General features: G+C 38.4%; 1 protein-coding gene across 2 annotated transcripts in view; it reads right to left on the bottom strand.

Moving 5' to 3' along the window:
* Positions 1-13,760, bottom strand: part of DGKI (diacylglycerol kinase iota) — a 422,277-nt gene that overhangs the window by 171,468 nt on the left and 237,049 nt on the right. For both annotated transcript variants that reach the window (XM_087860802.1, XM_045792572.2), the window contains 3 exons: positions 12,330-12,467; positions 9,296-9,374; positions 554-609 (listed from right to left, as the gene is read on the bottom strand). In XM_087860802.1, coding sequence (XP_087716928.1) covers positions 554-609; positions 9,296-9,374; positions 12,330-12,467 — 273 coding nt within the window. The remainder of the gene's footprint in view (positions 1-553; positions 610-9,295; positions 9,375-12,329; positions 12,468-13,760) is intronic.

Below are 13,760 nucleotides of genomic sequence, written 5' to 3'. Positions count from 1 at the left end.
AATTTAAACTACATGTTTTTTGAATCAGTATTTTGGAGGCCTTTCCACTGCGCCCTCTTTCTGACCATTCATCCCTAGAGCTGTCCCCGAGGAAAAGGAAAAAAGACCTCCTTTACTCACGTATATGCTTCCGTGAGAAACTTGCCCACCCTCTGTCAATTTCTCATCCAAACACTGATGCATATGTACTCCTGTGCAAACCACATTCTTACCCAAGACTTTCCATACATCTTTCAGTCTGCCTAACTCCCCCATTCTCTAGATTGGCTTTGATGTTTTTCATATCACTCCTTGAATATCATCCTCAGTACAACAGGAAGCCTTAAGGCTTTAAAGTTCAGAGATGATGAACACCAGCTCCCTTTCTACCAACTTAAATACATCTTAATTTTAAACCAAGACATTAAACTGTAATCATACATAGAAATGCTTGTAAACATCTGAGAAGTGTAATTATTTTTCATATACTTAGTATCCTTATTACCAACAAGTAATTAGTATTTAATTAGTATTAAATAATATGTAATAATTATAAAATATCATATATACTTACCCCTGCATAGAACATTTTATTTCGAAAACGACTGTTGAATTTCTCTGGATTTGCTTCTGTGAAAGGAAAAAGGTAGTTTTGTTAGAGAGACCTCATTAAAGGTAGTGACTTCCATTAACACTCTTACTTATTCCCCTTCCTTCCCCACCCCACAGATCCAACAGAGTCAACAGCCTTATTATCATCTTTCCCTTAGTTACAGGCCAGTTGGTATAGTTGTCCAGTGCTACAAAAGTGTAGCCCCAAAATGGCAGCATCAGCATCAACTGGAAGCTTGTTAGAAATGCAAATTATTAGGCTCTTAACCCCAGACCTACTGAATTATAATGTTTAGGGGGTGGTGTCTAGGAATCATGATTTAACAAGTTCTCCAGGTGATTTGCATGCACATTAAAAGTTGAGACACTCTGGACTCTATTCAGAATAGAGGGCTGGCAGGGATCCAGGGCAGGGGTGATAGGACAAGGAGGGTGATAAGGGGTGATTATTTGCTTTGACCTCCATAGGGCACGTCTTTTGTAAACCATGTATGCAGCTTCCAAATGTAATTAAGTATGGGAAATTTGGTTAAAAATCAATAGAGAATTTGCTTTCACATTTTACCAAGACTCCCAACTACCATCTGTGCTTTTGTTTATAACAGGCCTTGAAAAGTCATTTGATTTACTGGAGATGCATAAATATACATATATGCAGGTGAACTGCTAAATGGACTCAGGGCATACGACAGCAAAGGCTGTGGGTGAAAAATGGTTTAATTTTGTGTTTGGTCTGTTTGTTATATAGGTTGAAGGGCACAAAGAAGGTTAAACAAGAATCTGCATCAGACAATGTTCACATGAATTCAAGGGATTATAAAATCCTAAGTGAAATATTATTTCCTTACATTCTTTCTAGTAGAATTCCAAGACATTCCAATGGAACCCACTGTCAATGTTTTGCCTTCTGCTATTTTATCCCATATGCTCATTAACCCCTTCTTAGGGCAAGGCCTCTCTTCAAATTGTTTCTCCTCAGACAGCTGGCTGACTAGCTGAAACTGTTCAAGTACTGGCCCTACATTTGAATGGCAAATCTCAACAACTGTCTAGATGAAGAAAAGTACGAAAGAGCTCACTCACCAAAATGGGGCAGAGTAAGACCTACACAATCTCAGGGAATAATCCTAGACCTAGGATCGTTAGATTATTTTCATGATTATTAGAATATAATATTAGCACCTAACATGGAAACTGGGCGAAAGCTTGCAAACTTAAAAAAAAATAAGGTAGTATGTTGTAAACTGGCTCTTGGGAGTTTTTACATATTTAAGTTTCTGTATCTCACACCTCTCCTTAAACACTCGCTCTATTCTATTGAATTAAGTACTCTGAACCCTAGAAACAAACAAAAGTTGAAGGTTAATTTACAGGCTATACTAAACAAAAAAAGTGATGAAATTGGTACTTAGTGCTCTATCTCCCTGGTCCCCATTTGTGGACCCAGAATTCACCATTTTTTATAGCATGGGCCTTTAGGATAAATTTGGTTGCTAAGAACATTGTTTGCTTGTTTTTTTGCTTGTTTTTTAACCTTTCTGTTTGGCTGGGTACCATTTTCAGTTGCATTAACTCTTTATGGAACCGGAGGCAAAATTAGAACTTCTGTTGCTTTATAATTTATCATGGGTACATAATCCCTAATTTTAAAAAGAATGAAAGAAAGAAAGATCTGGCTATCAAGCAAGTTATAATAAAAAAATGGAAAATGGCACCCCCAGTTCTGGCATAGAACTTTTCAGGGAGCTAACATACACAGCTATCAAGTGAATCATGCATCAAGTACATTAACATGTACTTTTTAAAAACATTACTTTACGGTTTGTAAAAGATTCACATTCTTAAGGGGTATTCCTATAAGTCTAACTTCTTTTCCCCCCCTTTAAAGAAATAGTTTTCTCTCAAGAGATAGAAAATGTTTTGAAAGACCCAAAAGAGTAGAATAAAATTAGTAAATAAACCGAGTTTTTGGTGATTTCACTGACACAGCTGGTGAAAACAGTCACTTCAGATGTAATTTAACTAGATAAAATTCAATTAATATGTAAAACTAAACAAGATTAAGGCATTAGCATTTCGAGAGATGTCAGAAAGATAATGAGGTAGGAGAGTCACACATATTCCTTCGCCCTGAGAACAGAAAAGATGGAGGTATATTCTGTTATCTCAGCTAACAGTGTTATGGTATTATACTGCTGACTCTCTGATTGAGTCCGCCTTGGCGATTAAACACTTTTTCTGTTTTAATATCTACCCTACGCCAAAGAGCCTCAGAAACAAAAGTTGACTGGGGAGCTGAGAGAGATGTTGGGTGGTGTTAGAGCTTCCCCACTCCCTGCAGAAGCCAGTCCCTAAGAAAGCAAGGGATGGTCTGCAAATAATAGTACTTCATCATTCTTTATTGGCTCTTAAAGTATTGAGTGGCTGAATATGTCTATGTGTATGTATAAGAATTGACAGCTCTTTGAGAAGGTCCAAGGAACATGGTCTCCAACTACATCAAGAAAAGGGGACATACAGAATTGGGAAAGGACCAGTAAGAAGGTTTAAGTGTTCTTGTTCCTTTAAGGAAGTTGTATCTGTTAATTGGTATAAGGTCAACCATGAAAGGCCATTCTCAAGAAATGCCAATAATACTCAAAGCATCGCAAGAGTATCCCCAGTAGTGGAAGCATCCACGGCTTATTGCTGCAGTTACTCGATTGCCCATCTTCCTCTTCCACAAGGACAGGGTGTAACCAAGTGAGATCTAAATGTTCACTGTGGATGTCTAGGCCATAGCCTATTTATAAACTGATTGGACACTAACATTAATTGTGTTCTTTTTCTATTCCTGAAAACTTGGTAGCTTAAAACATCCGTTTATTTTCTTATTCCCTAGGCCAAAATCTGGAGTGGGCTCTCCTGACTCCTCTACTTAGGGTCTTCCAAAGCCAAAACCAAGGTGTCAGCCTGCAGGGCTCTTCTCTGGGGGCTCTAAAAATGATTCACTTTTATGGGTGCCTAGTTGGCTCAGTCGGTTAAGCTTCCAACTTTTGATTTCCTCTCAGGTCATGATCTCAGGGTCATGAGATCAAGCCCTACGTTGGGTTCCACACACAGCAGGGTCTGCTTGCAATTCTCTCCCTCCCTCTTCCTCTGCCTCTCCCCCCACTCACACATGCTTTCTAAATAAATAAATAAATAAATAAACAAATAAAATCTTTAAAAAAAAAAAAGGATTCACTTCAAAGTTTACTCAGATAGTTGGCAAAACCTATTTCCTTGCAGCTGGAGAAGTGAAGCTTTTGTTTCTTGCTGGCTGTTGGCCAGAGTTCATTCTCAACTTCTATAGCTCTCCTGGAATCCTTGGCTTGGGATCCCCTCCACTGTCAAAGCCAGTAGGGGCACATCAAGTGCTTTTGACACTTCAAATCTGTCTGACTTCCCTTCTACCACATCTCTTTGACTTCCTACTTAACTTTCCACTTATGCTTTGAAGGGCTCATGGTATCACATTGGGCCCACGCAGATAACCCAGAATTATCTTCCTGTATAAAGCCAGCTAATTATTGACCTCAATAACATTAAAGAAGTCTTTTTGCCAGGTAAATTAACCTAACCAACAAGCATGATACCAAATAGCAAAGGTCATAAAGGCCAAAATTCTACCTACCATCTCCCACCATCTGGCCCCCGTGATTCACATCCTTCCCATGTGAAAAATATTCATTCCCTCCAAGGTCCCCAAAGGTCTCACTGGCATTAAGGTATCAACTCAAAACCCAAAAATCTCACCTAAATCTTATTAGCTCAAACTTCCCAAATCTTATCATCTAAATCACATAAGTGATTTGGCTCTAGATATAATTCAGTTATGATGATAATAAGGTTCTGGGTAAATTCCATTCCATTGATTTACTATATTAACCCTATTTTTATCTACAACACAATAACATCTGTGCCATCAAAATAGGATCCTAAGCCCTACTTCTGTCCCTAATTCGTCTGGCATATTAGGGGAGATATTCATAAATACAAGTTCAACTCTATGTTTATAAAAATCAGTAAGTAATTTGAACTGCACAGAACTCACATTTTCCATATTCTCTGCATTAGATATGTACCCAATCTTTAGACTTCAGTTATCTATACATACATTATCCCAAAATCTATGCCTACAGCAACGATGCCACTTCAATTCAGATTGTATATATCCAAAAAATTCTTGTCTTCCAACATCATCTCCCATTAAGGACAAATAGTTTTACCAACATTATCCACTTTTCTAACATTGTTGCAAAAGTCTTTCATTATTTATTAACTGGACATCCCATCTTTACTACAAGATCATTTGTCCCTCTGTATTTTGCTGTCTGAAATGCCCTTACCCATTTCACTTCTTTTCTACATATTCCACGCTCCTCCTTTATCTCTCAGCTCCCTCTTACCCTTTCTGGAAATTTTCCCCTGATACCTTTTCCCTGCCAAATTCCTGTATTATTTACTGCCTATACAACTAATCTTATCCCTACTATATATTCCTTTCTACTGTTACCTTTTATATTATATATAGGGCCTATCTTCTGATTACACTTTCCATTACTGTAACAAACACTTATTGAGATAGCCATGGACTTGGCACAGGGAATATAAGAAGATACGGTCTTTTGCCCACGTGAGTTTAGAGTAGAGGAGATAGATTTGAAAAGTAAAGTGAAACATCATTTTGTATATGCCATACAAAATGCCTATGTCAGATGAAGTGAGAGTCATACATAAAGGGAATGAATGATCAAAAGTGTTCCAGAGGAAGGTACACCTGAATCTTGAATGAAGGGTAGGTGCCACGCAGAGGTTCAAAATGGAAAAGAAGGTTACAGACAGAGAATCCTGGACAGTGAGAGTTTCCCAAGGGCAAATCATGCTTGAGTCTCAGTACCTAGACATAAGACTGGTAGTGTGTCCTTTGCAGTGACGGTGATGATGAAATTTAACGAGCCATTGAAACGTCTTTTTAAAGCAATCTGTTCATTCTCCACATGAATCATGAAACATTCATAATCCTTGGAAACATGCTGATCTGCATGTCTCTGTATATTCAGTGAAAATAGTAAATTTTAAATCAAATTTAAATACCGCCTCCTCTAAAGTCAGAATTGTATTTCCCTGACCTTGTAGTGTAAGGTTCAACTCCTCTGAATAAGTAATTTCAGTGAGGCAGTAAAATTTAAGCATCCAATCTCAGGCTAAAAGTTTGAGGTGCTTAATATTCTTCATGTCCAAAAAAAATGACAATCTAATTCATATGGCGGCAAAGTGAGACCTAACTTCGCCACCTGATAACCATAATCATTGTTAACATGGCTATACATTAATAGATGGGAATATTTTCGATGTACTTGCTCAAGCACTGTTATAATGCAATAATCATTAAAGTTCTGGGCAAGACTCCAGTTGAAAATTAAATGGCCAATTCTGTTACGTCTCCAAATCCTGTTCCAGAAGACTGCACTTTCTAATATGCAAGCAACAGTGCAACCATGCATGGTTTAACCACTTTAATAAGAAAGCATCTCTATTTTCCAATCAAATGAACTAAACCTACTTTCTGATCAAATATAGAAACCCAGATTATTCAAATGTTTGCATTCTTTTTATACAAAGTCAATCAAGATGTTAAGACTATCTTTGCTCCCTGCTTGATTTTCTATTGACAATTCTAAAAGCATTTACACAGTAATACCACCAATAAACTATCTCAAATGTCTTTAATTATCCCCTCTATTTAATGGGCTATTTCACATCTATGCCAAAAATTGCTTCGGCAATTACATTTTTAAAGATTCTGCCTTAGTGAGATTTGTATTTGTTCCCCATTTCATGTAGATAGATTAGCATAAATCCCAAGTGTGTACACACACACACACACACACACACACACACACACACACACACATCTTTTATTAATACCTAATAGGTTATTCTATCCAAGCTCATTTTTTTTATAATGGCTCTCATGAGGCTTTGAGTCACCCTCCAAGTATTTCATGGCAAATGATACAAGTTCTGTCATGATGTCTCAAACTGTGAGTGTCTGCATTTGAGAACAGCTTGAAGTCTCAGCTATTAGTATTCTTGGCTTGAGAATAGCCGCTTAATACCAAAAGAAATAAGTAAGTCTGCCCCTATTGAAAATGTACCCATACTATCTTTTTTTTCCTTTCGCAACTGAGCTTGAGATTTCTTGATTACCCAGGTAAAAAACTTGGGAAAATCCAAAGAAACAGAAAATAGTAAAAAAAAAAAAAAAAAAAAAAAAAAATTAGCTTGGGTAATGATATGTTTCATCATAAATTAATGATTTTTAACTCATGCAAAGTGAATAGATTAACAGGTACTAAGAAGTCCACACCTCGGTATGGGTATATCAACCAAACCTGTTTCCAACATTTTGTAGGTATTTATTTCTACACCGTCTTCATGAATATTGCAGCTGTTAGTCTCAGTCCACATCAATTCTCCCTCACCCGCTCGCTCTTCAGTGGCTGGTTTTCCTCAAGGGCTCTAGTTTACCTGCAGGGCAAATGTCTGCAATTCTATTTCATACTGTTTGAAAGCACTTACACTAAGCCTCAACAACAATCTACTCAAAGACTCATGATTTGCATCTTTCAACCAATTGTTTTATAATCACCTATATATTAAACTATGTATATATACATACACACCACAGTTTGCATATTCCTTTCTCAAATGAAATAGTCCCACAGCTTTGAAAAAAAAAATCACTTTCTTTTAAGAATTCTCTTTAAAGCCTGGTCTTTCCCCCTTGATGTCTCTCTCTGCTCCCTTCACTCGAGACATGGAAGTTTCGTCACAGTACAGGGAAATGTATCATTAGGAGATTGTCAGATTAATTAGACAAAATATTAGGCTCCCTTGAATGAGCTCATTGTCTACCACTTACTCATTTAGGCCTCTTTTCATGCCAGGAGGTCTATTTTGGAAGATTCATGCATTGGTGATAATTATGTTATAAATACTGTTAAGAAACTGAAGGATTTTTATTAGGAAGCCAGAGCCAGAGTCTCCTGAAGAATATGAGGGGGGAAAATGGGTTAAGATATGAGGAAAGTAGTCTCCATTTACTTCCCCAAATTAAGTCTCCTTAAATACAGGGAGACCAACAGACTATAAATGTGGGCCCTGAAGTAGGACTCCCTGAATATCTATCTCCAAGAGCTGTCTATGGCAGGGAGATGGGAGGGCAGTGGTGTTCCTCTGGGTATTTGATATTTGTGGTTCTGTTATCAACCAACCTTTCAGAGAGAAAAGTCAAACTATGGCTTTCTCTTCGATCTGCATTGTTTTTATTTTATATTTTATTTTATTGTATTATTTAATTTAAAGTCAATTAGCCAACATACCATTTACATCAACATGGTTGGAGGCGGAGGGTATTATGCTGAGTATTGCTTTTATTTGACACAGCATTTGACCCTAAAAGCCTCGTGAAAGCAGGAAGGCAAAGCCTACCAAAATTGCTGATCTCAGTAAGAGAATTACAGGTTTGGACTTCACTTATATTTTGTATTCTAACACCCTTAATCCTACAATGCCACTCTTGACCTTTCGTGCATAAGAGTGTTATCAGAATTTCCTCTGTGCTATTACTAGAATCTGAACATTTGAATTCTATCTTTTAGGTCTCTGTATTTCAAATTCTAGGAGTTAAAACCACTGATGCTCTTGAAGAATCTGAAGGAAAAGAAGTAAAATAATCCTCTCACGGATGCCTTTTATCTCACAACATACTCACTAACCTACTGCCTGGCATGATTTTGGTTATATGTTAACACACTCACAAGAGACTAGGTACAGATACAGATACGGGCAAAGACACAGATGTACATAGGTACATTAATAAGAGATTTTGAGAGATGAAGAGATACCACGTGAGTAAGCGTGAGCACAGAAGACTGGGGCTTCAAAACATAAGCCCAAATCCTAAACTTTCTCAGCTTGGAATGGCATAAGAAATTTTTTGGTGAAGTTTTTAACTGCATGCCATTATTTAATCTTATTTCTCTTTCAAAAATGGTTTTGTTCCCTAATCTTGCCCCCATCTCTTTTAGCCCTTGAAATTACCACTGGCTCTCATTCACCGCTCTAGCTTGTCCGATGGGCATTCCCAGCACCTCTACCACCAATTCAATCACTACCCATTCTTTCTACCTAAACCACCAATCAGCTCCCCTACTGTTCTATGATGCCTGTTGTCTCTTTTCTGCACACAGGGAGGATGTGTATGTTTTTGCTGCCAGATTTCGATGGCCCTGGTTACAGAGTGTTGGACTTTTAACAATTGGTGGTTCAAGAAGCTATGAGTATCCTAATGACTCGAATGAAAGAATCTTTATCACTTCCTAGTAGTTCACTAACCTCAAAGTTTCTAGTCAAACTTAAAAATTAGCAGTCTGAGACCTGGAACATCCATCTGGTGTCGTCCTTTACATCTCTGAGACCCTCAGCAACTGGGTCGCAGGGTCCTATCTGTAACAAGTTCCTATCTTGTCTAGCTCCCAGGGTCATCAGGAAAGTTAAAATGAACAACACTGATGCACACTGCCAATATTTAAGTGATATGCAAACAGAAGGGAACATGCAAAACACCTGCTGGAAACTTCCTCCCTGGGAGATGGAAATGGGACGTTGTCCTCACCTCTGGATTCATGGAACTCCAGTGTGACGTGGGCATCAAATCCAAGGCTGAAGTAATTATTGAAAACATTCAGAGGAAGCTGCAATGATGAACAAAGTAGAGGTGAAGTGGTGCGTAACCAGGCAGAAAGAGTAAAATAAAGCCTAACGCCAGACACGTGTCTCTGGGCCGTCCCTGGGAAAGAGTGAAGTCACAACCCGAGGTAGAAGGTGTTTGCATAGAAGGAACAGGGGATTTTTTAATTCATTAGTGAAAGCTCAAATCAAATAACACTCCCAAGAATTTTAAGTGGTATAGGAAACAAGCGATGCAAATACAAATTATTAAATGGGAACTATTCTTGTGGACATTAATAAGACAGCCCAATTAAGCTGAGGGAAGCATATGTCCAATAGTTACAAAGAATGACTCACTAAGCAAACGTAGGAAGTCAATTGGAATGGAAGGGTCATGTATAAGCCAGTCAGTGGATATACTTTTTGAGACTTCACATCCAGCATATTAATACTGCAACTTCAAATGATTTATATTTAATATGTTTACCCTTCCACTTTTTAAAATATTTTTTTGACATAAGTCATAAGCAATAAGGCAGTGGGAAACATTCAGCTACGCCTGATCTACAGGGAAAAAAATATATGTGTAGATACATATTTGTCAGTATTATTCAGATTTTGACTTAGTCTATCAGACCTTGTATCTTTAATATGACATGAAATATGCAGACACAGATGCGAGTACACACACAAGCCTTCCTAAAGTGCTCTGGGTGTCTGGCTGTTACCACTACAAGCTTAGTAAAGGAGGGGACTATGTAACCCAAAATCCTTCATCGTAACTGCAAAATGCATGTGCTTTTAAGGCTTCAATGTTAGAACAATGAGAAAAGCACATGGAAAATGCTAGAAAGGAAACTGTGGCTCTTCCACTTTCCCTTTACAACTCAGAGTAGAAGGTGAATGTTAAACTAAATAGAGAAGCAATTTCATCTCAGCTTGGATAATGTTTCCAGATAATTATCAGGTTTAGCCTCCAGATAGAAATACACTTCTCTTCTGTTAGAAGTAAGTGTTTAACCCTCAAGATTTCAAAAGTAAGTTTATTACAGGGTTTCATATGCCCCTTAATCAGCAAGATTTTGTTTGACTAGAGTGAGGACCTTGTCCCATTAAGAGATATATGAAATGAGAGGGAGAGTAACAGAAAGAGAGATATTAATACAAAAGGAAAGAAAATGGATGGCCTTGGTCTCCAATGGAAATAAAGAATGAACGCCCTGAGTCAGAGCTTATCATAAATTTGGAGGTCAAATCAGCCCCTTTAGAAATGTTTACAACTGACTGGAGAACAGGGGAGAAACTAAACACAGAACAATGCCAAAATCATGTCTCATTCTCCTGGCTTCGTATTTGAGAATGTCCAGTTCCTGCACTTAAACAAAATACCAAGCCTTAGTAATGACAGCAAGGGTTGGTGATCTTGCCAAAAGCACAGATATGTTCATCCCTACCATTTATGTTTTCTTGGCTACAATTCTAACCCATGTCTTAGCATTCACTGATAGCTTTAGGAGAACATCTGGTCACCATCCCCTAAATAATATCCCAATTTAGTATGTTATTAAGTCCTTATTCATATTTTCCAGGAAAAATTGCCCCAATTTCCTACACATCTCCTCAAAAATCCAACTTTTCAAAGCCCTTTAATTATCTGGATTAATGTTCCCTGGCTGTACCAAGGAGTCTTTCCCTATCTTAAGCTGTTGGGAGGAGATTTAAATAGAGATTTCTACTGAGGGCCTAAGCATTCTAAGTTTGGTGGGGAAAGGACCTTAAAATTTCCATATGGCATAATTCTTTTCACTCTGGCTATATTCCACCCAGTTTCTGTAGGTTGAACACATCAGAAAGAAGTATCATATCCCAAGACGATATCTGTAGTTTCAAACAACATTGTGACATTATGAATGCAAATCTACTAAGCAGCCATGATATCTAATAGAAACCTTATAATTTCTGGATCATGGGTTAGGGGGAAGAATGTGAAGACAAGATAAAACATATTTTACCCTATTTTAGCCAAATAATAAACTTGAGTGTTTATCGTTAATTGGTCAGGATCATGGTGCTAATGAATAACTAGGTTTTGGTTTGGTTTGAAATTTATTTTTAAGTGGAAATACCCATGACAATGTTGGCTCAGTCAATGGCATAATCTAATAAAGCAGGGATGCCATTTGAAGTACAGATCCAGGGACTTAACCCTGAATTTACTTAATCAGAATTAATGGGGACTAGACCCCTGAATCTGCATTTTTAACCGATGCACCTGGAGGTTCTTATGCATGCAAAACTTTGAATACACGATCCAAGAAGAAAAGTGGAAAGTAATATGCCAGAAGTGGCTACTTGGCAACCTGTCAGATCTATTTGAAACTGAGGCCAGAATTTAGAACCAAATGTTCTGCTGAGGCTCTGCACTAACATCTGTACAATTGTGTCTCTTGGTTTGTCTTGGGTAGAAATGAAAGCTCAATCACTGAAGGCAAAATACTAAGTCAAAATATTTATTCAGGCATCTTCAAGTCCCAACCAAGTGATAAAACCGACTTAGTTACACTTCCTACACATAGGAGATATTTAGCAGGAGACTACAAATCTCAGGAGGTTATCTTTCCATCGAAAGACCATATGCTCACTGCTTCAGAACATTAATATTTTCCACCTTCTCACAGGTGATGAGTTTGCAATGCTTGGAAGATTAGAAAATGAATACATTCTTTCCGGTGTGGAAGCTGAGGACAGAACAGTTCCCTGAGCTCTGGAAGCAGGTAGGAAATCTCAGTCTTTAGACGTCTGTGGGGCAGAATCACAGAGTAGTGTTGTACTCGTAAGCCTAGTAGCCATAAACTCAAACATCAGCCTGTGATCTCAAAGGGAGGAATCAGCATATGATTCTCCAGCCAGGAGTGTATTTTCTGTGGCTTGGGCACATGCTCCAGGCTTCCCTTCTGTAGCAGAAAGAAGTCTCTCACCTTACAGACGCCATCTTCAAGTTCTTCTGGAGGCAAGTCTGGGTTTCTTTCCACATGCAGGTTCCAGCGATCTAGCTGTACAATTGTCCCATCTTCTACTTGGCAAAGGATCTTAGAAACAGGTTCATCAGTGTAGCCCTAAGGAATCAAAGAATATACCCATTGCCGCCTAGAGCAGTGAAGAGGATAACCAAAGGCATTTCATGCACACAAGAGCCCTTCTGCTATAGCTCTCTGTTTATTTTGCAACCATTAAGGCTGGGAAAGTAAACCAGTTTCCTTGAAGTACTTAGAACCTAAGATAGTCACAGGTAATGTGCATAAAAATATTGCTCTAACTGGTTTGAGTTATGGAGTAATTTTTGCCAACACCAAGAACCAATAGTCACTGGCAGGCATTTCAAGCCCGCGCTGGATGGTCACTTCTGACAAAATGAAAACAGGACTCCCCAGGCCTCCTACGAGAGGAATTCGAGAGAAGGTAGAACAGGTGTGTATGGAAGAAGAGGAAAAGAATCAAGGTGGCATATGATAGACAACTTTTTCTATTAACCTTCCACCTCATTCACCTCTTTCTAACCTTGTAGTGGGACACTGTCTCTTCCATGACCTAAGGCGAGTCTGTCTGAGGCACAGCCCTATTAAGCAACCACTTACTTCTTGAGCATGTGTTATTGGCAGCATGATTATTAAGGATGGTCAAGTCACTGGTGTGGATCAGAGGAGTTAACGGTGATAAACATATTTACATGAAGCAACTAATGTATTATCATTTCTACTATGCCCACTTGAAAAACTAAAAACACCTGTAGGAGGTTAATTCACCCAATACTGAATGAATATCTACTAATATCCAAAGATAATTATCACCCACGGGAGGTTAATTCACACAAAGGTCAAATTAATATCTGCTAATATCTGAAGATAATTTTCATGGAGCCCAGCCCAATATCTCCTATGAGTAGATAAAAAGCTGGGGGAGCTGCTTATGTTGGCAAACTGTGCTTTCTTACTATCTTAACACTGTAAAAAAATTTAACAAAATGGCTGGTTAGTGACAGGTAAACGTTTTCCACTGAGCTTGCCTAAAGTTGGCTGTCTGGTGGAAAGGACAGCTGGCTACCTGTACAACAAAGCCATGATGACACCAACCAGAAAAACAAAATGCTCCAAAAAAGCCGTAACTCTCCGATGAAGGCCAACCCACCCAACTGTCCTTCAATGGATACCTCAAGAAGCCCCAGCCTATGTACTAACCCCCATTGTTATACCACGCTTTCTTCTCTAGATGATTATAAGTTTAAACTGAAGAAGGTCCCAGATAAAATCGTGATGTGTGGGCACCCTGATTCTCAATTCTAACTTACTCCTTGGACAACAGTAGCATATTCCCCTTCCGTTAGAACACCCATGGATTCGAGGTCCCCCCTG

This window comes from Ursus americanus, chromosome 3 (assembly GCF_024610735.1).
Source record: "Ursus americanus isolate L20-20 chromosome 3, mUrsAme1.1.p, whole genome shotgun sequence".
Classification (NCBI taxonomy): domain Eukaryota; kingdom Metazoa; phylum Chordata; class Mammalia; order Carnivora; family Ursidae; genus Ursus; species Ursus americanus.
Note: the sequence above shows the minus strand (reverse complement) of the source record. Positions and strands in the feature narration are given on the sequence as shown.